Source organism: Pseudoliparis swirei, chromosome 7 (genome assembly GCF_029220125.1).
Source record: "Pseudoliparis swirei isolate HS2019 ecotype Mariana Trench chromosome 7, NWPU_hadal_v1, whole genome shotgun sequence".
Taxonomy (NCBI): domain Eukaryota; kingdom Metazoa; phylum Chordata; class Actinopteri; order Perciformes; family Liparidae; genus Pseudoliparis; species Pseudoliparis swirei.
Genome location: NC_079394.1, coordinates 22755117 through 22781884, shown reverse-complemented (window position 1 = coordinate 22781884; position 26768 = coordinate 22755117). Strand labels below are relative to the sequence as shown.

The 26768-nt window shown below is 43.8% G+C and overlaps 2 protein-coding genes across 10 annotated transcripts in view; one reads left to right on the top strand and one right to left on the bottom strand.

Moving 5' to 3' along the window:
• Positions 1–12202, bottom strand: part of LOC130196521 (ankyrin repeat domain-containing protein 31-like) — a 125135-nt gene extending 112933 nt beyond the window's left edge. For all 3 annotated transcript variants that reach the window (XM_056418754.1, XM_056418755.1, XM_056418756.1), the window contains exon 1: positions 11882–12202. In XM_056418754.1, coding sequence (XP_056274729.1) covers positions 11882–11889 — 8 coding nt within the window. In that variant the 5' untranslated portion in view covers positions 11890–12202. The remainder of the gene's footprint in view (positions 1–11881) is intronic.
• Positions 1–26768, top strand: part of LOC130196518 (tight junction protein ZO-2-like) — a 95906-nt gene that overhangs the window by 24984 nt on the left and 44154 nt on the right. For all 7 annotated transcript variants that reach the window (XR_008832262.1, XM_056418747.1, XM_056418748.1 and 4 more), the window contains exons 2-6: positions 14770–14823; positions 15919–16043; positions 16952–17054; positions 23564–24107; positions 25004–25107. Coding sequence is in view for 6 of the 7 variants with exons in the window: in XM_056418747.1 (XP_056274722.1) it covers positions 14770–14823; positions 15919–16043; positions 16952–17054; positions 23564–24107; positions 25004–25107 (930 nt within the window). In the remaining variant the exon portion in view is untranslated. The remainder of the gene's footprint in view (positions 1–14769; positions 14824–15918; positions 16044–16951; positions 17055–23563; positions 24108–25003; positions 25108–26768) is intronic.

Here is a 26768-nt window from a genome sequence, read left to right as displayed (position 1 = left end):
CACCCCCTGGATCTGGGACTGCGCCTGCTTCCCCCCTGAACAAAGCTGCTTCTGAGAAAGGAGAAAGGCATGAGCTGATGAAAGCCCAGGGAGACAAGGACAGAAAGAGCAGGGAAGCAAAGTGAAGAGGAGGAGAGAGAGACCAACAGGAGGTACAGGAGGAGGAGAACAGGTGAACAACCAACATAGCTTAACTGGCTGAGGTGTGAGCAGGAGACTGGAGGGGCTGCTGGGAGGTGGGACAGGAAGGCCTGGGCTCCTGGAGGTTTTGTTGAACTGTTTTTTCACCTCCTCCAGTTCAGTTCACAGCCTCCCTCTCCCTCCTCCTCCCACACCTCCCAAACACCCTCCCCCTGCGAGCCCACACACAGCTGCCCTCCCTCCTCCCTCCACCTGGTGACTGACCACTGAAGAAGACTGAAGGACCAGGTGAAGACCAGCTGAGAAACTACACCCAGGGAGAGCTGAAGGTCCCGCCACCCCAGGGTCCCCGGGTCCTGGTGACCTGCTGTCCCCAGCTGCTGCCTCTTCCGCCTCTTCAACCTGAGGCTGAGGTGGAAGTCGTGCTGCCTGGTCCTGTGCTGTGGTCCCCACCAAAAGAAGTCAGCACCATCTGGGCCTACCGACTACCGGACTGCCCGTGACACCTCCCCAGAGGACCCTGGTGCTGCTGGTCTTGGGTGTTGCACCTCCTGCCAACAGGTGAATGCACCTGGGACCTCTGCAATTCGCACCACCAGCCTGCCAGCATCTACCTGCACCTGCCTACCTGAGCTGAGCCAGTGGCAGTCGCACCTGGATGAACTCTGTGTCTCTTTGACTTCTCTTCTTTGACTTCCACAGTGCATTTCCAGCCACTGCTGAGTTGCTGAGTGAGAGGCTGTCTTGCTGGCACCATCTCCCGTCCACCATCTACCTCACAGACCACTACCGGTTGTCAGAACACAGGTGTGCAGTCTGGGGTGTGCTGTGGTGTGCGGTGGTCAGTGATGTTGAGCCCCCACCTCCTTTTCTTCACCCCTCCTTCCTCTTCACCCTGTACACAAGTGAACATGCCATCTGCAGACTGCTCTGCAGAAGTACTGCATGTGTCTGATTCTGGGGACGGAGGAGGGGATGGACGGGAGGAGGAGTGGTGGTGAGTTGACTTGTAAGTGGGAGGAGAACCACCTGCTGAACGAAGTGGCCAAGACAGAGAGAGATGGTGTGGGGGCAGGAGAGGAGACAGCCCCTCCCCTCCTCCCCTGTGAGTGGTGTGGGTGTGTGTGAGGATGGTGAGTATACCTGGGCGTCTCCCAGCAGCCGCTGAACCGACTGAACTCCAACAGCTGTGTACAAGGCTGGAGAAAGACTCTTTTCCTTTTTTCCTGAGGAAGCTTGATCCTTCAGCGTGTGGTGCAAGATGCTGGAGTTATTCTACTAGTCGGTTGTCGCGCCATTGTGCTGCACTTGTCTGGGGGGCAGCAGCAGCTGCGGTGTGCAGCCCGGTTTAACAAAAAACTGGGAAGGGGGGGCTGGCTCCATCTGCTGCTGCAGCTGGAGGGAACAGGTGTGGTGGTGAGGAGGAAGAAACTGGTGTCCCTATTTATTGGACGGACCGGACCACCCTCCACACACTCCCACAGGACAGAGAGGAGTACTTTCTCCACCTCTCTCCTCACGCCTGCCAAGACAAGAGAGACAGGGAGAACATTCCTGACCGGCTATGAGGCTCTACAACAGTTCACCTCTTGCCAGATCACCTAACCCTATATATATTTTTTGTTTTTTTTTTTTATTCTTGTTGCTGCTATACTGCGAAACAAATTTCCCCTTGGGGATTAATAAAGTATATATCTATCTATCTATCTATCTATCTCACTTGTTCATGTATACACCGAGTTTTCACAAAATGTTTAATCATGGAAATTTGGTTTAAATTCCTGGAAAGGTCCTGGAGATCCACTAGTCAACATGTGTATGAACCCTGTTCATTGATCATGTGTATGAACCTGTCACAAACAGAACTGACAGCGCTTTACTCTCCTGAGTTTACTCAGCCGACTGTTTGTGGGTTAAACGCGTCAAACGTGTCGGTGAGGGGGCGGGGCTTATCTCTTGCCTTTCTCCGTGGAAAAATATTGTCCGCCATCCGCCACGGAAAAATAACCACTTTTCTACGTTATACTCTTGTGGAAATGCCACACACGTCGTAACATCTAGCGCCCTGGTGTCTGGGTTCATAACATCACCCGTAGGCGCACACAGCTCCGTGAATGTCTCCGACGACGTAAATTACTTCCGCTTCCAGCGCCACGTGAGCAGCAGCAGCCAATTAGATTCACTAACGGAGGAGCAGCTCAATGCTGATTGGCTCTCACAACGCAACATGATGGTCTGTCCTCTCCCTCCGCTCTGCTCTTGTTTCTCCTGCGCGGCTCTGCGCTCAAATCAACTTTTTTTATACTCCACAACTTATTGAGAGCCGTAATAATCGCGCGACACAACGAATCGATAATGAAATTCGTTGCCAACTATTTTAATAATCGATTTTTATCGATTCCTTGTTGCAGCCCTAATATATATATATATATATATATATAAATGCTACAAAGGTCATATTGTCATGTATCTGAGGTAGCTGAGCAGGAAGTAAAGACATTAATGAATGTGAGTCAGTGAAATAGATTTGACTGCTGTACTGATGAGCCTAACCCCCCCCACACACACACACACACACACACACACACACACACACACTCTTGCATGCAGAACTGCAGGTGCGGTGAGAGGCGGGTGTATAAATAGCAGCAGTGACATCATTTATCACGGTGTAGACACTGGAGCTTCCTCTGTGTCAGCCAGCGAGCAGATCCCATACCTGTCTCTGGGCCTCTGACTGCGGCAGTGGTTCACTTCTGCCCGCCGTGTCTCCACTGCCATCAGGGAGCACCTTGAGCTGTTCCCTGCAAGCCATGTTTGATTTGTTCGTACACTGGGAGGAACACTCTGGAAAGATTTAACAGTATGTCTCCATTATGGACATATTGCAGAGTAATTGTCAGTTAACTCACATTATGTTGATCCATTGATTAAAATCTACTGCGAGAAACCTTTTCATTTTGTGTTGATTCCCTGTGGACAAAAGCGGTAGTGTTTCCGAATACCAGAGTTTGTAGAAAACCTAATTTTACCACAGCAGGCGCCTGACAGTCTGGCCCCGCTCAGTCGTGATTTCTTGTTCTCCAGTACCTCCCTTCCCCCCTGCAGGGCCCAGCCATACGGCCTGAGTCTCCAGCAGCATGGTGACCCAGAGGGGACAGGGGGAGCAGCCTGGTTAGGAGGAGGAGAAGCTGCTGCTGCCACTGCCAGGTGCAGAGCTCTCCACCTGCCTGATCTGTCAGTGGTAGGCTTGTCTGAAGGGGTGTCTGGTGGTGAACCTGCTCGATTTCTGTCTGGTTTGCCGGAATCTGACATAGTGGCACCGATAACTAGCACTAAGAATATTTATACAGACCTTATTCGTTCTCGTCGACTTCTGACTGCCTAAATTCTGATTGGCATCAGAATTTAGTGGAGACGGTTTCTTAACCAGTTCAAGTTTAACCTATTTGTGGTGTTCGCATTGTAATTATTGGAGTTGTAAAACAATAAAGCCATAGCAATGCATTTACATTTAACATGTTCAACTGCTAGATCATTTATCAATAAAGATGCCACTATTTCTTGCGACCAAATATGATTTGTGAAAAAACAAAACCCCCAATCATTTAGGTCATGGTGGAATGTGTTTGTTCAATGTACCACCCACACACACACACACACACACACACACATCTAAATATTAAGCGTGTCAGATGGCGGCATAATGAATGAGAACACTGAACAACAAAGCTGGTAATCGAAATAAAGAGCAGTGTGTTGTGGAGTTGAGTCAGTAGTGCTTTAAAGAAGCCCTTTGTCCAAACACAAATCCACCATGACACAATTACACAGTGCTGTGAAGGAGAAGGGGGGGGGGGGCACTCAGTCCTTCTTGGTGGAGTGCTCTGAGCTAACACAATGAAGACCAGTACATACCAGCCTCTAGAGGTCGATGACATTTTCATTAAGAAAAAAAACGTACACTTAGAAGAAGTCTCCCCCCATTCCCTCCAGGCTCTAATTGTCTGAGCATCCATTGGTGAGCTAACGTGGTATTATTCCTGCAGCTTATTCAATTCAATTCAGTTTATTTGTATAGCCCAATTTCACAAATTACAAATTTGTCTCGGAGTGCTTTACAATCTGTACACATAGACATCCCTGCCCCAAAACCTCGCATCGGACCAGGAAAAACTCCCAAATAACCCTTCAGGGGGAAAAAAAGGGAAGAAACCTTCAGGAGAGCAACAGAGGAGGATCCCTCTCCAGGATGGACAGGTGCAATAGATGTAATGTGTACAGAAGGACAGATTTAGATTTTAAATACATTCAATGAATGTGACAGAGTGTATGAATAGTTCATAGTAGGCATATTCCACGATTGAGACCTCCATGATCCATCAGGCAGATGGCGGTAGAGAGGAGGAGTGGGCGGAGTCTCAACAGTGGGCGGAGTCTCAACAGGACAGTGGCGTAGTCAGGAGCAGGAATTCCACGACCCAGACCTCGATGATCCATCAGGCAGATAGGATCTATGTCGTCTCATAGGGTCCGATGACCCCATGAGACGTGAAGTCAAAAGGACTCCGGGGAGAAAGCAGAGTTAGTAACGTGTGACTGAGAGATGAAAATTCATCCTTAAGGAGAGAAAAAATAAATAAAAATAAAAAGTTTGGGGAGAACTAAAAGGAATACAAATAACATCAACTCAGGATTCTTCCCCAGAGGACTTTATGTTATTAAAGAAATAAATAGTTGATAATAATAATACCTTTGTGCTTTCTTTCGTAAGTTAGGTCACATCGGTAGGTTACATCAGCTGTGACTACGAAGCCTACATTCAGTTTGTGACATGCAGGCCCCTTTGTACTCCGCCAAAGATCGTTTATGAGGCAACAGAGGCTTCACTCTGTGACGCGACTGTACAACAGTCTTCGGGCAGCATTAGGCCACAAACCATTTTCCAGAGTTGATTTGTTAAATTTTTTAAAGATGTCGGCCATTGTTTTCCGCTCATTCCAGCTTGATAAACAAAAAGCAAAAAAAATGTTAAACTACGATTTGAATAATAACCTCTATCGTAATCGTTTAGTCTCATTCTTATTGTTATCTACTAAAGATCAGCTTTTTGGATTATATAAAAAAAGGGGGTTGGGGGGACGGGAGTAAAAATGAAAACGCCAAAGTATGGTTTTATATTTTGGTACTACGTTGTCATTGGCAAGTTCCATCATCAAGTGTTAATTGAAAAACAAAATGACCTCACTCGACCAGGTTGTCTCAGGTCTCTGTCTGTGAGCTAAATTTCCACAGTCAAGCAGTAAAGTAAAAGTGTGTGTGGGGCTTACAAAATCCAATGGATTGATTTCAGACTCCTGTTTCCTGCCTGCTCGTTGGAACGCCATCTATATGTTTATTTGCCAACACATCCATATTTACACTCGCGGGACGAAGCTGGCGAGAAAAGAGCGATGCACTCAATAGGCTGTGTTTGATACGTCGCCTCTGCTCCCAGGTCCGGTTGTGTTTAAAACGATGCGTGTTTGTGTGTTTTTCTGTGTTACCTTTAACGCAGCTCCCATGACCTTGAGGGTGCCATTGTCGAGCATGGGGTGCATTTTGAGCGACTCAGTACTTTGGAGCTTTCCTTCATTTCAAAGTTAAAAGGGACGCAAGGACAGAATAGGATGTGCTGTTGTATATTAAATTAGGGCTGCAACTAACGATTATTTTGATAATCGATTAATCTGTTGATTATTTTTTTCGATTAATCGGATAAAAAAACTGTAATTTTCAACCCTTTATTCAAAACAGGGTTTGTACGGTCATGGAAAACCTGGAAAAGTCATGGATTTTTTAAATGGCTATTTCCAGGCCTAGAAAAGTAATTAAAAAAATAAAATCCCAAAATGTTTGGAAAAGTAATGCAAATGTGTTATATCAGTCGCACGCAATTCCAGGATGCTTTATTTTCATTGGTTACTGGATTAAATCTTACCCAGATACAACAGATAAGTTTTTTTTCTGATTGCCTATTGTGTAGCCCATTTCTATTTTTTTGATTGGCTGATAAGTGCTACCTCACAGCACAACTCCAGGGGAGCGCTTGATTCCTCCATGGTGAGGGCAGCGCGGCTCATGTTGGCGCGCTGCGGCACATTAAAACATTAAATAGCCGAGAGTTGTTTTTCAGCGTGAGAAATACGATGTGTGGCGGGAGTCCGTGACTAAAGACCGAAATGAGTGACTGTCACTCTCAATGCGTGACACTTGAGAGCCCTGATAACATCACCCGGAGGCGCACACAGCTCCGTGAATGTCCCACCAACGACGTGAATAACTTCCGCATCCAGCGCTACGAGAGCAGCAGCAGCCAATTAGATTCATCAACAGCGGAGCAGCTCAGCGCTGATTGGCTCTCACAACGCAGCGTTCCGTCTACCCTCTCCCTCCGCTATTTTTTCTCCTGCGCCGCTCTGCGCTCAACTCAACTTTTATTCTACTCCGCGACTTATTGAGTGCCGTAATAATCGCGCGACACAACAAATCGATAATGAAATTCGTTGCCAACTATTTTAATAATCGATTTTTATCGATTCGTTGTTGCAGCCCTATATTAAATCACTGTAAAGTATCTTGATTTCATTCAGAATCTGGCATATTTGTGTCTTTGCTTTGTGATAAACGTTTCCAGTTCAGCAGTAATGTCCTCTTGTCCAGTGCCGCTCGTGGACGAGTTGGGATGTGGCTCGCTCTCATCAGATTAGCCTTGCCTATATGCTTCTCCCTGTGGAGCCGTGTTCTCTATTCATAATGGAAAAAGATAATGCCTGAAATATTTAACGCAACAAGGGCAGGAAAAGTGTTTCAATAAGAAATAAGGTTAAAAACATTTTAGAAGTTGATTTCCAGGGGAGAGACCACGTAAAAATGTTTGGATCCAGTTCAACAGCCCACGTTGGAGGATTAAGCCGCCTAATCCGGAGTTCCCCAGGTAGAAGGAATAAGAGGAACGGAACAAAGCCTGTTATTAAAGAGTAACTGAACAGAACAGTCATTCAATCCTTTATTCTATAAATGTCTAAAACTAATGAGGATTGTCTAGCGTCCGGTCCCGGAACCCAGGACCCATAGGATTCCAGCTCCTTGTGAAGTGGAGAACCAGTGTAGAATCTGGAAGCAGCAAAAGCTTTTATTAACGGGCCGCTTTCCATTTTTTGTGTTGTCTAGAGCAGCGGTCCCCACCCCCAGGCTGGGTTGGTACCGGGCTGTAGAAAAAAAAGTGAATAAAAAAATAAATAAAAAATGTAAAATCAAAGTCCTGAAAATATTTTATTTTGAAAAAGGACCGATACACCCGTGTGTGCATCTGAGCCGCATTAAGGAGTCATAAAGTTTCGGTTTATCGCTGCAGGCAAGTCTCACGCGCCAAACCCTCTGCTGGCAAAGAATCTTAAAACATATTCAACCAGCGCAATGAACTCTGTCACTTCAGGGGGATGACAAGTGTTTTCAAGTTGGCCGATAAAGTCATGTTTCGACATGTTTCACACGTTGACCGGTGGAAGAGGCTTTTAAAAGAGTTTGAGCTGTACTTCAACCACAAAAGACCCGACTGCAGAACAATAGATCCACGACCCATTTGTAAACACACATATCCGGTGAACCGAGACCGTCCGAGCCAGAAGAAGATCTGCTCGAGATGACAAATGACAGTGGCCTTAAAGGGACATTTCACGCAGTAACTCTGCCGGTGTTCTAATGACATTGACCAGAACTCAGTTACGAATAATTTTATGACGTTATATTTATAACTTCATATTTATAACGTCATATTTATATTGCCGGTCCGTGAAAATAATTTCTGACACGGAACCGGTCCGTGGTTCAAAAAAGGTTGAGGACCACTGGTCTAGAGACCTATGATCCAAAACTGATACAGATACTGTCAAATAGCTAGATGGGGTGGTGGTGAAAATGGGGCCATTCTTTTCAATTGTCTTCTGTGATTATGTCATATTCTACACGTCGGTTTACCGCTGCGGCATACACATCCCCGTTTAAAGGTACTTCTCGCTCGCCAACGAGTTTTTCGTGGAGCAAAAGCAGAAGCAGTGTGCCAAAGGATTTGATTTGCTGTTTGCATGTTTTATTTTGTGATAATAAAAATAATATATGTAATTTTTTTTACAAAGTTAGGAAAGCAATGTTTAAGTCGAGGCTGATGTTCCCTCACTCATAAAAGAATGCTCAGTCACTTTCACACGGGGAGGCAAACAGCTGAAACTGGGATCCAATTTGTGCTCGGTATTGGCAGATACCAGGCAGCAACCACCCGTTATGAAAACTAAAGCCGATGCTGAAGTGCCTTACACCTGCGTTCTTCCTAATGTCCAGCAGGGGGCGACTCCTCCAGTTGCAAAAAGAAGTGAACGTATGGAAGTCTATTAGAAAATGACGTCTCTCTTGATTTGACAAAACTATTGAAACATGTGTTGACAATAACCCAAAACCACCTCAGCTCGCTTATTATGAGCAATATGTGAAATATTACTTCCACTATCTGTAAACATTTGCAATATTGTAATCTGTGCAATAATCCTACATAACCTTCCTCCACCTCTCAAAATTTGCAATATCCCATTTATAACTCTCCCCTTTCTCCTCTTCTCTTTTCACAAGATAGGAACAGCACTCAGGACTTTGCCCTCCTTTTTATGTTGAGAACCTGTTTTTAAAACTGTATTTAATAGTGTACATACTACCTTATGTATAGTGTGTTTTAATTTTATTTTATTTATAGTGTGTTTTTACCTCTGTGAACTCTGCACAATAATTCCAATGTGTCTGGACTGTTGGTCTATGCACAAATGGCAAAACATTGTGAACAGGAGTTTATGGTCTTGATGTGCATTTTGTAAATTATGGTCCATTTGGAGTCAAATAGACCATAATACAGACTATGCTTTAGGGCGGGTATAACTTGTGATTGACAGGTCGCGACCAAAGATACGGTGTTTCTACAACACTCCTCCGCATTCCAAATATGGTCACTTCCTGTTCACTGGTTGCAAAAATCAGGAAAAATAGGCCAAAGCGCCAAACTCGAGGCTTCAAAATGGCAGTCCACAAACCGACGGGGGACCTCAGTGGTGACTACGTCCACTTATATAAAGTCTATGACAGATATACAAAGGCTAGGTATCGGTATCATGACCTAAAAAGCTGGTGTCTGCTATTTAATATTATTGATTATTGTTTCATAGAGAGAGGGAGCGAGAGACACAGCTATAATAATAATACAAATAGGATCAATAGCAATAATAATGGCAGCAGTGGATTTAATAGGATTCTAATAATAGCAGTAATATATAATATACATTGCATTGCTGGTAATAATGGTAGCAGTGTCCATGGCGGCAGGTGGAACCCCGATCCATGGGTCTTTGAGACCAGAGAGCAAACATGCAAATCAAATTCAGTCAAATTCAGTATCCGACTGCTTCATTACAAATGTAAATTCATTCTGCGTTCTGCACTACTCACTTGACCTTTTTTATGATGTGCTCTTGCTCATTTAACGCAGCATGTTGGTTGTATTCATCAGGATGATGATTCAGCCTGAGGCTTTCTCTACTCTTTAAACGTCTGTCACACAGAAAAGGAGTTGTTAAATAGTTTTAAAATGCCATCTTCCATTTCAGTTGCACGTCCACAATTACACAACCAAATGCAGTTTAGAGATAGGCATAAGATTACATTTCACTGTAAAATCACTAAATCACTGTACATCTTAGTGTGCACTTTTCACGTATGAATTATTCAGAGACCCACCTAAGAGCCATGATGTGTCATCATCCATTCTGGAGGATTAGTGTGGAGCCAGACAGTTATTTTGTTTTTTTCTTGCTTTTTTTCTCTCGACACATTAACCGCTTAGTGGTCTGTTTGTCGTCAGTGTTGGGCAGGTTTCTCACCAAGTGTGATGAGTAACTTTGGACTTGTTGTTCCTTTAGAAAAAATATTATAATAAATATGACTTGCATGCATTATCTATGTATTGGTACGTAGACATTGGAGACACCCACACACTCCCTGCATCGCAAGATGGGAATTTACTATTTAATGTTTGTTTTGCCCCGTCGTAGGCGTAGCCAGTGTAAGGCTTATTACTGTATGCTGGCTCAATAGCATGCAACTGCCACGCCGAATATTCAGTCATTTCCACAGTCTACGGCCGCTTTAAGTTGACTACAGCACCCAAAAGCCCCATCGCCTCTCCAACCGATCACGCAACATGTGCTGAGCAAATGATGCATGGAATATAACATTCATAACTATGTTTTCATTGGTGTACGTTCACCTCAAACTCAGAATTGTCTCGTGTTTGTTATCTTAGAATGAGCCCTTCATATCTACTAATGCTACGTGTCCGCTGAGTACGCGTCGCCCAAATCGCGTCGCTCGGAAAAATGTTGCGTCTAATGCAACCATTACGCGTCTGTACATTGACTTTGTATGGGATCTCGTTGCACGGAAAAATCTCGTCGCTTTCGGTGTGAACACGGCATTAGGTGTTTCGCTTTAAAAAATGTTCCTTGTAGGCCACCGTAGTTGGCTACAGTAAACTGGACCGCCCAAGATTTGCGGTAAGCGCAAGCCACCATCTGAATTACGCAAAAGATACCACGCCGTCTTTCGCCCTTTTTTGAATGTCAAAAAATACTGAAATATTTTTTTCCTGACAGATGTATTGCAATTGTTGCTATTGACGTAAAAGTCGTAAAGATATTTGTGGTATTTAGAAACTCCAGTGTCTCCATTGCAGAGATTGTCCACCAGAGAGCAATAATTTACGACACATCCAAGTACCATGAAGCTCAGAATTGTTGTTTTTTATGGCTAAATGTGGAAGCAGAAAGAAAACATGAGGGAGAGCTATCCATTATGCCCACAAGGAATCATTTATTTACAAGACCTTCTCGAGCCATCAAAGCACCCTCTGCTAGCTCTGCTAGCTCTGTTAGCTTACAGTGAGCGATTGATATGGAGCCATTATTTAAATTGTATTTACAGTAGCCCGTAGCGGACAAACCAATTACTGGCTTTAGATACAGCCAATTGAGTTTTTCGTTTCGGCCACTGTAGTTTTTGCCACATGGGAGAAGTTTCAGTTGTTGGCAATCTCAACGCTAGATTGTGCCAGATCCGGCAAACTGCACCTTTTTAATGTTTGTAAACTGGTGAAGAATGTGTGTTATTTTACAAAACGTATATTTTTTTTCTCAGACTCTGATCCATTAATCTCCACTTCAGAAGTGCTTATGTCCACCAACCTTTCCAGTTTCATCCCTCTCTATATTCTGAAGGCTTTCACAGAGGGGGTTATTCAGTATGTTCCCCTTCAATAGAAAAAGTAGGTTATCCTGTGGTATATATAATAAAAAATGTTCTTGAAAAGAATAAATACATAAAAAAGATTGAATAGGACTCTGTGATCACGTGCATGAAGAAAACATTGGAATCTAAATGCTGACTGGGGTTGTTCTGTAGTTGGAACAGGGTCCTCACAAATCAGGTAAAACAAATGTCAGTGTTTTGAGTGTGTGAACGAGTGAGAAAGAGAGAGAGAGAGAGGGGGAAAAAGCAAAAGAGTGAGAGGAAAAAGCAGCAGCAGAGTAAGCAGAAAGACATACAGAGGGTGAAGGGAGAACAGGAAGCGTGCTCCGTTGGACAGTCAACCAGCACCAGCTCCTACCTGGCCATGTCATCTGGCCTGTGCAGGAAGTGGAGGAGCGCGGTGCGAGCGCTTCGGACTCTCCGCGGGACAGGAGCAGCAGGTGGAGGAGGAGGAGGAAGAGTAGGAGAAGACACTGTAAATCTGCTGTTATTTTTAGTCTCTCCTCCCTCCCAAGGCTACGTGGGCTAATCCGTCACTGCACGGGCTTAAATCCAAGTTGTAGGTAAGCGGAGGCAGGCAGGCAGGTCAAGGAGTCGCTCCCCGTGGGCAGCCATGTGTAAATGGCACACGCCGAGCATGCCGAAGCAGGGCCGTGGGTTTGACGGGTCCTCTACGACCAGCCATGAGTCTGGAGTCGCTGCCCCCCCGTCGACAACGCTCGTGGGTCCCTTTCCTATCTCAGGGGGGGCATCGTGAAGAAGTTAAGCTTAGGGCACCAACATGGCTAGCAGCGGCAATAGTCCCGCCCCCCTGAAGCTGTAAACCTAGGGGAAACACTGATATATAATAACAATTTCCAGGATTTTTTTATTTGATTGACATGTAAATAGAAAAACACTGATTGTGCTGCAATTATGGCCCCAAAAAAAACGCATCGAAGAATGCTGGATCACTTTCGATCCTCATGTCCTTCAACTTTTTTTTTTTTTTTACAAGTCCATGTTACAAAGATCATCAGAAACAATCAACGTACTGATTTTTATTGTGTGTGTGTGTGTGTATATTGTACGTGTAGATATTGTACTGGACACAGTTGTTTTAAAGTGTAATCGGGTCGTGAATTTTGGACAGTTTTCCTAATGTTTTTTATTTGGTGCTTTGATCAACACTAGGCCGTGTGCCATGTAGTCCTGTTATTGAATTTCTTCGGTGGCCTATAATAACCAGCGGAGAGGTAGAGTGGTGGGTTTGTGTATCTGTAAAATGTCAGACCGTTCAGGTGTCGAAGCCCTCTGGTGGCGGTAGATATTCATAACAGCGGGGGCAAAGGTCACCAAAACATCCCACTTTAACACAGGAAACAGCTGCTGGGTTCCCGTTTCTCGCCCTCAGTCATTGGTTTGGAAATGACCCCGATTGCTCCGTACCCGTTACCACCTTTGTATTATTGTAACCGTGACGACGGAGGTCAAAGGCGCTACATTCTGAGCGTTAATATAGCAGCTCACAATTGTTTTCTACGTGAAGATATAGTGGAGTGATGTGTTCCTGATCGCCCTCCCTCTTTATGTGGAGCGAAATAACGTCAGTATTAAAGATGCTCCGATCAGCATTTAATTAATTTCCGTCACGTGATCGGCTTTTTTGATAGGCGCTTTTGGCCGTTCACCGATCAAGCCATTTTTACCAATATCGGCCGATCATGATCGGCGGCCAATCAATCGGAACATCACTAGTCCGTATAAATAGGATGCATGTGTTGGTTAAAGGAAGCGGCAGTCCGGCTACAACCACAGCTCTTCAGCACCGGCACGGAAGCGGGACTCTCCAGCTTAATTCTATTAGTACGGGACCTCCGGCTCTCGTTGACACGATTTTGCCTTGTAATCCACGTCACGGTCTGGTGTCATTGATTATCCCGTGACTGACTGTGACTTTTTCTGACCCGTCGGTATACATTCGCACGTTGAACTCTCACAAACACACTCAGTCACATCTGTTTTAAAGCCAATTTCATCACCGGTACAGGCGGTGTAATGGAGAGAAGAAAAAAATTAAGTTCCCTTGTCTAAAAAGAGGGCATTTCATTTGTTATATGTTACTATATTTCTTTTTTCTTTCTGCACAGCCATCTGGCGGTCCATTACTGTCTGTGGAGCTTATGATGAAGCATTCAAAAGAAACACAGAAAGGGAATACGCTGACGTGGAAGTCGAGGAAACAGAATGAGAGGAAACCATCTCATCTTCATATCCTCCTCTTCCTCACCTCTCTGTGTCTATCTGATGCCTCTCATTTAGGTGGTGTAAACGCTGTATGCTGTTTTCAGAAACCGGGATACTTTTTCCATGTATCTGCCAATAATAGCTGGGCTTCCGGTTTTTATGTCTGCAGGGATACAAACACGTACACATCATACCCCGAGTATGAGCATAACCTGCGGTGATCCTCAGAACCAGTCCATGTAAATAAATGCAGTCGTAGAGCGCCGCAGAAATGAAAAGTCAGGCGTGTTCGCGCTTCAAAGGGATTTTTGACTGTTTTTGGTGAGGTGGCTGAAACGAGCTTCATGGTTAACACAAGCTTCCATAAAGGTTTTTTTCCACGATATATAAAATGCGACAGTAAAGGCCTCTCTTGTGGAGATTTTACGTGTCTTTCGTCAATAGGAACCGTTTTTTACTTCTGCTCATACTTCTGTGTTTATGCATCAAAAATCCCCAAAACTGCTGTTCCGTTTTTTTAAGATGGTCTCGCTGAAGCAGCTGGGCTCGGGTTGAGCACGTCATCATTTGGTGTGTGCGTGTTTTTTAATTGTGTGAGTGAGAGAAAGAAGACAGAGGAGCTATGAGCTGTAAATAGATGAGGCCAGATGTCTGTTGTCCAATTACAATCGTACACCAGCCCGGGACGACACGCAGGCAGCTGTTATTGACATGATACTGACTGAGGTCAGCTCAGTACACACACACATACACATACACACACATACACACTTTTCCTCTGATGTGTGTTAATCTGGGTTAGTCTTCTTTCCACTTGTATGCGCTCAGCCCTCCAGGGATCTACATGTTCTTACTCCACACGGATTTGGCCAGCGCGTATTTCTGCGCACATGTCGAGGCTCACAAAGCCTTGTTGGATGATTTACAAAAATAAATAAAAAAACAAACAGTTTAAGGACTTGTTTATTATTATGCTGCTGACTGAATTCTTGCCTGCTGTGCCTTCTGTGTTCCCCACAGGGCTCAGAGATGGAGGATATGGTGTGGGAGCAGTACACAGTCAATCTGCAGCGGGTGAGTTCCTTCACTAAATGACATCCATCCGCCTGTTCATCATACCGGGGACAAAGATTCATCAATAACTCCATCGGACGATGGGAGTCTTCTTGTCGATGACGCATGTTTTTTTCACTGAGAAGAAGTACGTTTGTCTTGAAACAGACACCAAAACTACATTGTAGCTGTAAAAAAAAACGTCATTAGAGATATTTGTATCTGTCCCGACGGCCCTCAAACACATTGTGTGTGTGACCAACGCTTTTGGCAGAAGAAGCAGTCGTAGCTTAAAAGCTCTACGTTGTGTTCTTTCATCAAAACCTTTTTTTATTCTCCATGTCTCTATTAAAAATGTTGCCCAGAGTGAACCGTTTACTTTAACCAGATTCAGTAAAAAAATATAACATTCTGAGCTTCTCAGCGCAACTAGGAGGCCGTAGTTGACTTAAACGACTTTTTAAAAGCTTACTAATGGCGACGCAGTTTCCATTATTCAAACTTTAAAACATTGCCACTTAATCACGAATAGTGAGCGTGAGATTTCGCCACCGTAAATCAACCATGGCAAAGCCAATAAAATGTACTCGACCAGGATGGATGCAGTTATGGGTGAGTGGGTAGCAGGTCCGTCTTTCAATCAGGGGGTTGGAGGTTCAATCCCCACCCTAGTCGATGTGTCCTTGAGCAAGACACTTAACCCTGAGTTGCTCCCTGTAGCTGCGTCTACAGTGAATGAATGTAACAGTATTGTAAGTCGCTTTGGATAAAAGCGTCAGCCAAATGACATGTAATGTAATGTAATGAGGGTTCAAACCTCAGGAGCACACAAATTCACGTTGGTACCTGGTGACGTCTCAGGAAATGTCCCCCCTGCTTACAACTCCTGTGGAGTACAAGGAGCTAACGCTGCAATGGGGACACAAAAAAACCCATGTCAGTGAGCATAATCACAGCTGCATTCTGTGTCCTCCAAAGTGTACGAAGTAAAACCATGAAGTGGTCCAAGAAGGTTGTTTCAACGAGACAGGATTGAAATCCGATACATGATGTGTTGTGAGTCACATCCTGTCCGACTGCGCTGTGCTCACCGATGGATTCCTTTTTTTCCTGAAGGACTCTAAGATGGGTTTCGGCATCGCGGTGTCCGGCGGGCGCGACAACCCCAACATGGACAGCGGCGAGACGTCAATCATCGTGTCTGACGTGCTGCAAGGAGGACCAGCAGATGGCTTTCTCTAGTAAGTCCATAGAACAGCGACCAAAATCCTGCTCAACGTTTAACGCGTTAGCGGACTAAGTGGCCGCTTGTTGTGGACTTAATGCTAACATGTTGGTTCTGATTAAATTTGTGAATATATTCTAAATGTGTTGTGATATTCTCAATATGCCAACAGATGATAGCCTAAAGCAAAAATACACAGTTATAAACCTGTAAACACTGTCTGCTAAGTTGTAGCTAGCTAGCTAGCTGTTGCCATGTGGGATGCAGCTTGATTGAGCATGCTAATGCAGGCGCTTTAATTCATCTATTTCCATTTATTGATTAAAATGTTTTTAATTTGCTAGTTTTCAGTTTGCACACGGCTTACTTTGTCGGTTCGAAATTTCAAAGTGCCTTTCCCCAGTAGTTAGCCAGCTAACTAACTTGCAAATTAATGGATTTATATGTTACATTTAAATGATCCATATATTTCCATTTTATTTCTACTTTTTCCTCCATGGAAACTCCCCTTCCTTTAATATTCCTGGAATTTTGCAACCCTACTGCCGTGTACTAGTTTTACTGTCGAGGTCCCACTCATCACGCTGATCAAACCGTCTATTTTGTATACAGCTTAGTTAGCTACGTAGCACAGTTCTGTGCAGGAGCTCTGCGAAATGTCTGGTTAAAGATAACACAGAACATGGCTATAAATGGTACTGCACATGGGTGTCTTCTGGTCACATAATCATACAAAAAGTCCAAAGAACATTTTCTCAGCCCTAACCAGAAATCAATTTTAAATAAAATTTAGTGGAATTTCACCTAATTGGTACGAAGCTGTGTTTTTTGAGTGACTTTTTTTTTTTAATGTCGAGGTTATGATTATTATGTTCCCATAATTGTTTTAACTTTTGTGTGTTTGTGTCCTTTCTTTATTTTCAGTGAGGATGATCGTGTCATTCAGGTCAATGCCATCCCCATGGACAATGTGCCTCATTCCTTTGCTGTTCAGTCGCTCCGTAGATGTGGCAAAGTGGCTAAAATAGTGAGTACAGTGTCCCTTTTTTTAAAGATGTAAGATAAGATTGGTGACATCACAGCTCACATATGATAAAGAAAATTAATTGTGGGTAGTTGAGGTTCGACAGGTCATTGAGTCTTGCTGCAGCTCTGCGAACACAACAAACACACTGCAGAGAGATGGAGCTGCATTTGTGCGTGTCAGTACCAGAGAGGCGAAAAGAGTGCTGACACTCTTCACAGCTGTATTTGTGGTGCTGTGGCACTGAACAGATGGGAGTGTGTGAGGGAAGGAAAGACAGAAAGAGTTGAGGCTGTAGGCTGGACTAATCTCACCGCTCCGTAGAGCTAAATATAAAAGCCTGACATGTCGAGGGAATCTCATTTGCTGCTTTGAATCACTGCTTTTACGACATCCAGCTGCATTTTTTACTCTCACTGCTGTCAGTGAGTCAGACACAGAAGCCATTTAGTTTGAAGCTAGTTTAGAGTTGTTTTTATTTTTGTCTCATTGAACAAATAGGTCAGTTTACGGATACAGTCTGTCTTTGTTCTTTCTTTTCTTTTAAGGTTGTTTTTATTCTGTTGTATTTGATGAAGACTATAACTATCAAATTTCATTTTGACTCACTAATGTTTAAGCAAGCTCCAGAAACTCTAGATATATTTATTCTTGTTGGATTGCACAGTGAAGCTGCTCTGTAGAGTTTCCAGAGCTGTGTACTCCAGTCAGACTTGTGTATACACACATGTTAGACTCAATCAAAAAATCTAAATCTTTAACAACCATGGCTGTAACAACTATGACTTTGGTCTTGAGTTGTGGTCAAAATTGCAGTATGTGGGTCGAATGTTAAAAAAGACGTAGTCGCAAAAGGTATAACATCTTGTGAAGAGTGCATTATAACTTCTGTAGGACTCAAAACAAAAAATGTAGAACTTGACTTGACTTGTTAGTCTTAGCCTTGGGACTTGACGCTTCGACACATTGACTAGGGCAGGGATTGAACCGCCAACCCCCTGAACAAAAAAGATGGACCGGCTAACCACTGACCCACAGTCTTGACTTTGGGACTTGACTCTGGACTCGTCAGTCTTAACTTTGAGACTTGACTGGCCTTGTCACTCTTTACTTTTGGACTAGACTCTGGACTGGTCAGTCTTCACTTTGGGACTTCAATTCAGTTTATTTTCTATAGACCCAAATTACAAATGTATCTTCAGAGGGCTTGAACATCTGTACAAATACAACATCCCTGTCCCAGAACCTCACATCGGATCAGGAAAAACTCCCCAAAAAACTGAAACTAACTTTTCATGGGAGAAAAACAGAAGAAACCTTCAGAAGAGAACTGGGGACTTGACCAAAATCACAAATTAATCTTCAGAGGGCTTGAACATCTGTACAAATTAGGGCTGTCAGCGTTAACGCGTTAATCTATGCGATTAATTTGGCCGCGTTAACGCACTAAAATATTTTAACGCAACTTTGTTTACTTCCGGTGTTCGTTGAAGTTTTTACACTCAAACCGAGTGTCAAACCGCGGCAGTATGGTTTGACACTGTTTCCGTTTTTAAAACAATTATTTCTCCGCGAAAATAAGGAGCAGAAATCAGTTTAAACTCGTGGATTAATCAGTCGGGTTTCCTCCTGCTCCTCACACGAAACCTTCACCATGATTGGTCAATCCGTTTGTCTGTCAACATTTTGGGAAAAAATCAACCAATGAACACTCAGTAAATCACAAAGGACCTCCCACCACACAGGTGAGGCTCATTAGCAGCCTGTCAGTCAGAGAAGCCAGAGATCACGGCGCGAGGACAACTGAGCCTCATTGTAGAGAGCTGAGATTGTTCTGGAATGTTTGATGTATAATACGTGGGTATGTGTCATATGCAAACGCCTTTAACCCTTGTGTTGCCTTCGGGTCAATTTGACCCGATTCAATGTTTCACCCTCCTGTCGCCTTCGGGTCAATATGACCCGATCCAATGTTTAACCCTCCTGTTACCTTTATATTTACTAACATATTTTACCCTTGAGGTCAATATGACCCCAGCTATTAAAATCTCCAGAAAATTATTAGAATTAATATTGTTTTCCAAGTTTAAGTGTGAGGTACTTTATGTTTGTTTGTTGACTCCCGAAAGAACACCGACATTAAACATTGAATCGGGTCAAATTGACCCGAAGGCGACAGGAGGGTTAAATATTGAATCGGGTCAAAATGACCCGAAGGCAACACAAGGGTTAAAAGGTGAATTTAAATTTTTTTGTAAAATGGAGAAAATGCCCCCAGCCTCCAGAGGGTTAACGTGACATATTTGAATGTCAGTCAGTTACCAAGGCCACTGGTTCTGCTGCTGTCCAATGTTAAAGATGACAGGATCAATGGGGTCTCAATATACTTCTTTTTTTTTTACTAATCTGGATGTTTCACTGAAGAAACAATTTATCATCCACGATATTAAATACCTCGCTGGCACTTTATAGGTAGGAGCCTCTTTGAAAACACAGCTCTGTGTGAAGTTTTGTCTTTAAAAGAAATTAAAAAAAACTTTTAATCGCGATTAATGAATTTCAAAATGTGCGATTAATTAGTTTTTTTTTTTTTAATCGATTGACAGCCCTAGTACAAATACAACATCCCTGTCCCAGAACCTCACATCGGATCAGGAAAAACTCCCCAAAAAACTGAAACTAACTTTTCATGGGAGAAAAACAGAAGAAACCTTCAGAAGAGAACTGAGGACTTGACTCTGGACTCATTACTCTTGATTTTGGGACTTGAAGGTAAAGACTTCAGATTAATATGTGATTTGCAAATCTACGACTTGGACCCACCTCTGGTGTTTCCAGTTCTGGAAACTTAGTTAGTCTGAGAATCTTCCGTTAACTTTTAAAGACACGGTCAAAAATGTGGAAGAAAAAAAACACTGGCCTCTTCACTTCTATTCTTCATGAGAGAAGAGGCCATTGAACAATTGGTTCGGTTGGCGAAGCAAATTCAAATTTGTTCAACTGTGGTGAAATTTCAGTTTGAATATTCCTCCCCTGCATTTTTGCACTTGACCATATATTTACACCAGGCCTATTCAACTAGCGGCCCGCGGGCCGGATGCGGCCCGTTTGAGTTTAACTCTGGCCCGCAAGACTGCCTGCAAATCACTATAGCTTGGTAAGAAAAAATAAAACTGACGGACACGCCTCTTTTATACATTGAGACATCTAACCCAGAGCCATTGAGTTTCACTGTTGCCTCAACCAAACCTGTAGGTTACGTTACGCACCCTCGTTGCTTGCCGTAACCCACTCCTCACTTGCGCTCTGGTCTGGCTGACCACTGAAACACCTGCGCTAGCTGACGCTACCATTAAGCTGCAAAATGTCTCTCTCAAAGCCGAAGCGTCGGAAAGTTGTCTGTGAAAACCGCCAATTCCAAAGTGAATGGACTGAAAAGTATTTATTTACTTTGCCAGCCGTAATGAGCAACAAACCAATGTGTTTATTGTGCAGCGAATCCATTGCTGTGATGAAAGAATATAATGTGAAGAGGCACTACAAGTCGAATCATGGCTCATTTTCGAACAGTTTTCGAGGGCTCTGATGAACGGAGGAGGAAAGTAAACGGACTGTTAGCATGTTTTCAACGAGGGCAGTGTACCCTTAGTCGCTTTTGCACGGAACAAGAGAGAGCCATGATAGCATCTCTACGCGTAGCCTGGATACTAGCCAGACAGAAGAGGCCCTTTACCGAGTCGGAGACTGTTAAAGACTGCATGCTTGCAGTTATTGATGAAATGATTGTTGACGAAAAAGTGAAGGCAAGCGTCACTTCGTCCATTAAAAAAGTGCCTCTCTCGGACACATCAACTCTCCGCAGACTGGAGCTACTGGCAACGGATGTCGAAGGGAAGCTTTTGGAAAACCTTCGAAAAGCCGAGTTTATGTCTATCGCTGTGGATGAATCGACTGACTGTACCGACATGGCCCAGCTGTGCATATATGTGAGGTTTTATGATGGAGTGCGCGTTCGGGAGGAACTACTGGGGCTCGTTCCGCTGGAGGGACACACTACAGGTGAAGTGATTTTTCAAAAGATTGTCACGTTTTTTTAATGAGCATGAACTGGATTTACAAAAAGTCTGCTTGTTGGTTACGGATGGAGCTCCAGCTATGACCGGTAGAGTGAAAGGGCTGGTGGCCAGGTTGGCAGCCGTAGTCCCGCATATGCAGTTTTTACACTGCATCATTCATCAGGCTGTACTGTGCGCAAAGCTCAGCGGCGATCTGAAGAACAACATGGACACTGTTATGAACATTGTGAATTTCATCCGCTCAACCTCCAGCCTTCAACATCGCCTCTTCCGTATGTTGCTTGCTGACGCATCTGCAGAGCACACTGACTTGCTAGTTCATAGTGATGTCAGGTGGCTCAGCAAAGGAAAGGTTTTGGAACGTTTCTGTGAACTCCGCCAGGAGATTTTGTCTTTCCTTCGCACGTGTCAACACAAACGGGCAGCACACTTCTTGGAGCGCATGTTGGATGAACAGTTTATGGCAGAAGTCCACTTTCTTTGTGACATTTTTGGACACTTGAACACTTTGAATCTGGAAGTTCAGGGGCGGGAAAAGTCTATCGCTGATTTGGTTGAGAGGCTGTGCGCCTTCAAAACAAAGTTAACGATTTTCACGTCAGACCTAATGTCAGGAAGGTTGCTGCACTTCTCACAACTCTGTGCATTCATGAGTGCAGCACCTGGGGCACACGTAACGCCAGTCATGACACACTTTATGAGAAATCTGACTGATAACTTCACTGAGAGATTCCAAGGCTTCAGTATTCCTATAGGTACTGCAGTTTGCTCGTGACCCATTCTCCATCAAACCTGAGGCAGACTTCTGTGTAAAAGCAAAAGAGGTAATGTCTTGCATTGATGAGAGCCTTCTTCAGATGGAAATGGTTGATGTCCAGTCCTCATTTGCTTTAAAGCAGCACTTGCTGTCTGAGGGTGCAGTGAATTTTTGGTGTAACCATGTTAGCCAATACCAGTACCCAACAATCAGGAAAGTGGCGCTGCTAATACTAACAATGTTTGGATCCACCTACACATGTGAGTCTAGCTTTTCTCACATGAATGCAATCAAAGCAAGGGCACGTTGCTCCATGACTAATGAAAAGCTACACGAGTGTCTCAGGGTTGCCCTTAATACTTATGAGCCAAACTATGTTGAAATTGCCAAATCAAGGCAATGCAATTTTTCTCACTGAGTCAAACAGGCTCAAAACCACATAGGTCTGATAATTAAGGTAGTTGTGTAGTAGTAAAATACCCTGACTGAAGCATGTGATGCTATCAAACTGAAAATGCACAGAATACAAATCTGTTTTATTGTTCAGCAGGCTCCCTTTTGGTTTGTCTGGAGTTTTAGTTTGTACCTTTAACAAATATGGACATGAACCTGCTATAGGCACCTTATTTTTGGCTTGTTTGTGATAATATCATGAGTCGCCCCATTTTTTGTTTATCTGGTGGATGCTGTTTTACCAGAATTATCTGGCTATTTGTGTTTATGGATATGAACCTGCAAAGCACCTTATTTCTGCTTGGAAATGTTGTTGAAGGCTTATTTACTATTATTGTGATGGATACTGTTTCAAGATGTTCAGTTTACATTATGCATTTTGGGATATGGACCTGCTGTAACTACCTAATTTCTGCTTGGAATTGTTTTTGATAGTTTCCTGAACAGGCTCATTTATTGTTAATCTGATATCTGAATACTATTATACTATTTTCAAATTGTTTTCTACATTTGTGGATATGGACATGTCAGAAAAACAATGTCTCATTTTTTGTTTGTTTTTTATGTAACTTTTGCACTTCTGTATCAAAGCTTGATAGCCTTCCTGTGTTTTGGAATGGAATTACAGTCTGTAACTGATTATATAAAGTGGAAGAAAAGAGATGCGTGTGTGACTGTTTACCTGTGGAAATATACATTACTGTTTTTCATTTTTAGCCATTATTTGATCAATATTCTGTGCGGCCCTCACACCCCCGTGATTTTCTTATTCGGCCCACTTGCTACTGAAGTTGAATAGCCCTGATTTACACCATGCACCATGTTTTTGAGTTGCCACAGCAACCTACATCAAAAGAGTTTCATTGTTTCCAAGTTTGTTAATGATTTTAGTTCAGTCTAATTGAAACACCCCGTAACATCCTAAAAGAAATCCTAAAGAAACAGTTTAAATGTTTTCAGTCACTAATGCTTTTCACATGTAGTCCTCCATAAAGATATGGTTGAAAGAGTTTTCTATGACTTTAACTGTTCTAAATCTGTGGTTTCCAACTACCCAAGCAAAGTAATGCAGTTGCCACATGAAACGTGGACAAAAACTGTAAAGTAGAGATCCACTCATTTGAAACGATTGTTGTACCAATTTCTACTAGTTGTGTTTAAAAACATTGTTTATAATGTTTGTAAATGAACACATCTGGAAAACGCATTTGTTCTTTCACTGTCAGACGGTGAAGAGACCTCGCAGGATCCATTCAATGACGCAGCCCCCCTCCCCGAGCGGCGACAGCCGGGTGTACACCCCCTCCAACCACTACTACGACGCCGACAATGACAACGCCTGGTACCGCAACGAGGGCCGGGACCACGCCTCGGAAAACAAAGTCTACCTGGAGCCCGACTACAGGGTAGTGCGTGAATCAAACCAGAGAGCGAGGAGCCGCGGGAGGAGCCAGGAGAGGACCTCGCCCAGCCCGGACCGATCCAAGAGGGAGGGCAGCCGGGGTCGAGCCCTGGACGCCAGCGCCGAACACCAGCGGTACCACAGCCGAGGCCGCAGCCCCGGGGAAGACTACCACACGGAGGACAAGTACGAGCGAGGAGAAGGAGGAGGAGGGGGAAAAGGAAAAGAAAAAGAAAAAGAAAAAGAAGGGAGGTATAAGAGCAGGGACCAGCTCAACGACAACCCTCCATCCCCAGAACCCACCAGAGAGCTGGAGCCGCTGGAGAAACCGGTCAACGTCCTGCTGGTGAAGAACAGACCCAGCGAAGGTAAAACTCCACAATTGAGATGAAGAAAGCATTTAATGCATTATCTCTTCTCTTGATGCCCACAGAAACACACGTTTTTTTTCTAATAGTCTGCTAGTATTAAACAAAGTATTATAAATGCTCCTAATTTGTAGTCCAGCATTGAGTGCCACGTCTAAAATGACTTATTAGGGTCTGAGCGACTGACGAAGTCTGTCCGAGAGGACCCTATTGAAATTGTTAGGGGTATTATTATTCCACTTTTTATTTTTGAACATTGGGCACTGGGGGTACTTCCTAGCGATGAAAACACACCAAATTTGGCAAGCTTGTCAGGCTTGGTGAAAATAGACGGATGACATGGACCTCAAAATTCAGCTTTCGATAGTTGCTCTATAGCGCCACCTCAAAGTTTGACCGGCGACGCCCCTCACCCAGTATGTTTAAATGACTAGAACTTTTTTATTCTTTGATATTGTTATGTTATAAACTATTGCTTTAACTCATCCAATCTTTCCCAAAAAAACGATTTAATGACACTGATAACCAGAAGTAATTCTCAGTAAATAAAAAAAAATGCAAATCTCAGTGATGGAACATTGACAGAATAATCATCCAATCAATTGGCCTCTCTAGCAGAATATATATTTAAAAGTTAAAAAATTTACAAAACTGTTTATGTATGCTGTTAAAAAAAGTAAATAAAAAAGGGGCCAAGAACATTGCAGTCGGTGCAAAATTAGTCTTTAGACTGAGAAGAACCTCCAGGCGTCCAAATATCTAACAAACAGAACCTCGTCCACACCCTATGTCGTCAAGAGAGGCCAACCACAAAGTCTCTTGAGTCACATTATATCAGAGGAGGGTGGGGGGTGGAGGCTCTGCAGTAAATGTGGTGTGCTGTCTGTGTTCCGTAGAGTACGGCCTACGTCTGGGGAGTCAGATCTTCATCAAACAGATGACCAGCACAGGCCTTGCTGCCAAGGACGGGAACCTGCAGGAAGGAGACATCATTCTCAAGGTAGTTGCGTTTTCTGGAATAAGTCCTAATCCGTTTTAGGGCTGAACATTGCTGGCTCAAGCTAGCTAGCTGTGGGGTCGGACGGCCGTTGGTTATTATGTCCTGTTTTTCCTGAAACGTCCTCCTTGAGAAAGGCTTCGAGATTAAATCCGCCACCAAGTCCGCTTCAATTCAATTAAATTTCAAATCAGTTTATTTGTATAGCCCATTTTCACAAATTTCAAATTTGTATCAGAGTGCTTTACAATCTGTACATAAAGACATCCCTGTCTCAAAACTTCACATCGAATCAGGAAAAACTCCTAAACAACCCTTCACGGGGAAAAATAGGGAAGACCCCTTCAGGAGAGCAACAGAGGAGGATCCCTCTCCAGGATGGACAGGTGTAATAGATGCCATGTGTACAGAAGGAATCATTATACACAAATTCAAACACAGTAACGACACAATCAATGAATATGACAGAGTGTATGAATAGTTGGTAGTAGGCATATTCTACGATCCAGACCTCGATGAACCATCATGCAGATAGGATCTATGACGTCTTATGACCCGATGAGACGTGAAGTCAAAAGGACTCCGGGGAGGAAGCAGAGTTGGTAATGTGCAATAGAGAGATGAAAATTGGTATTACAAGCTCTTTAAGATATAATGGTGCATCATCAATCAAGGCTTTGTAGGTTAAGAAAAGAATTGTAAAAGTGATACTTGATTTTACGGGGAGCCAGTGCAGAGCAGCTAATGCAGGAGTAATGTGATCTCTTTTCTTAGTTTTAGTGAGTACACGAGCTTGTAACACCCGGGTCCGATTGTCGTCTCTTGTTCCGTGTCCTTTTCCCGTCGTCCTGTCTGTGTTCCTGATCCTGCCTGCTTCGATCCTGCTTGCCTGCCTGCCCTGGCCGATCCGACCCTGCCTGCCCTGACCGATGATCCTCTGCCTGCCCCTTTTGGACCTTGTTTATTTTTCAACTGTTTTGCCTCATTAAAGAGCGCCTTTTTGTTACTTATATTTTGTCCATTCTGTCTCTCTGCGCCTGAGCCTCACCCTGTTACACTCTCCGTGACAGAGCTGCAGCATTCTGGATCAACTGGAGGGACCTAAGAGACTTATTAGAGCAGCCTGATAATAAGGAGTTGCAGTAATCCAGTCTAGAAGTAACGAACGCGTGAACCAATTTTTCTGCAGAGCAGAGAAGGGTGTAAGACTACAACTCTGCTCCCGGTTCCTGATCTGAACACTGGGTTGTCATGGATTAAGTCCGGTGATCAACGTGGTCATGTCAGAAATGAGACGCGCTCCATTCAAAGTGGGATGAATGCCGTCTCTCCTCATCAGATCAGGTTTTCCTCAGAAAGTCTTCCAGTTGTCTACGTAGCCCACATTGTTCGCTGGGCACCACCTCGACAGCCAGCGGTTGAATGACGACATTCGGCTATACAATTCGTCATTGAGCAAATTGGGGAGGGGACCAGAGAAAACTACGGTGTCCAACAACGTCTTGGCATAAGCACACACCGATTCCACATTAATTTGAGTGACCTCCGACCGGCGTAGTCGGGAGTCATTACCACCGGAGTGTATTACAATCTTACTGTATCTCCGCTTATCCTTAGCCAGCAGTTTTGAACAAGACTCAATGTCGCCCGCTCTGGCCCCTGGA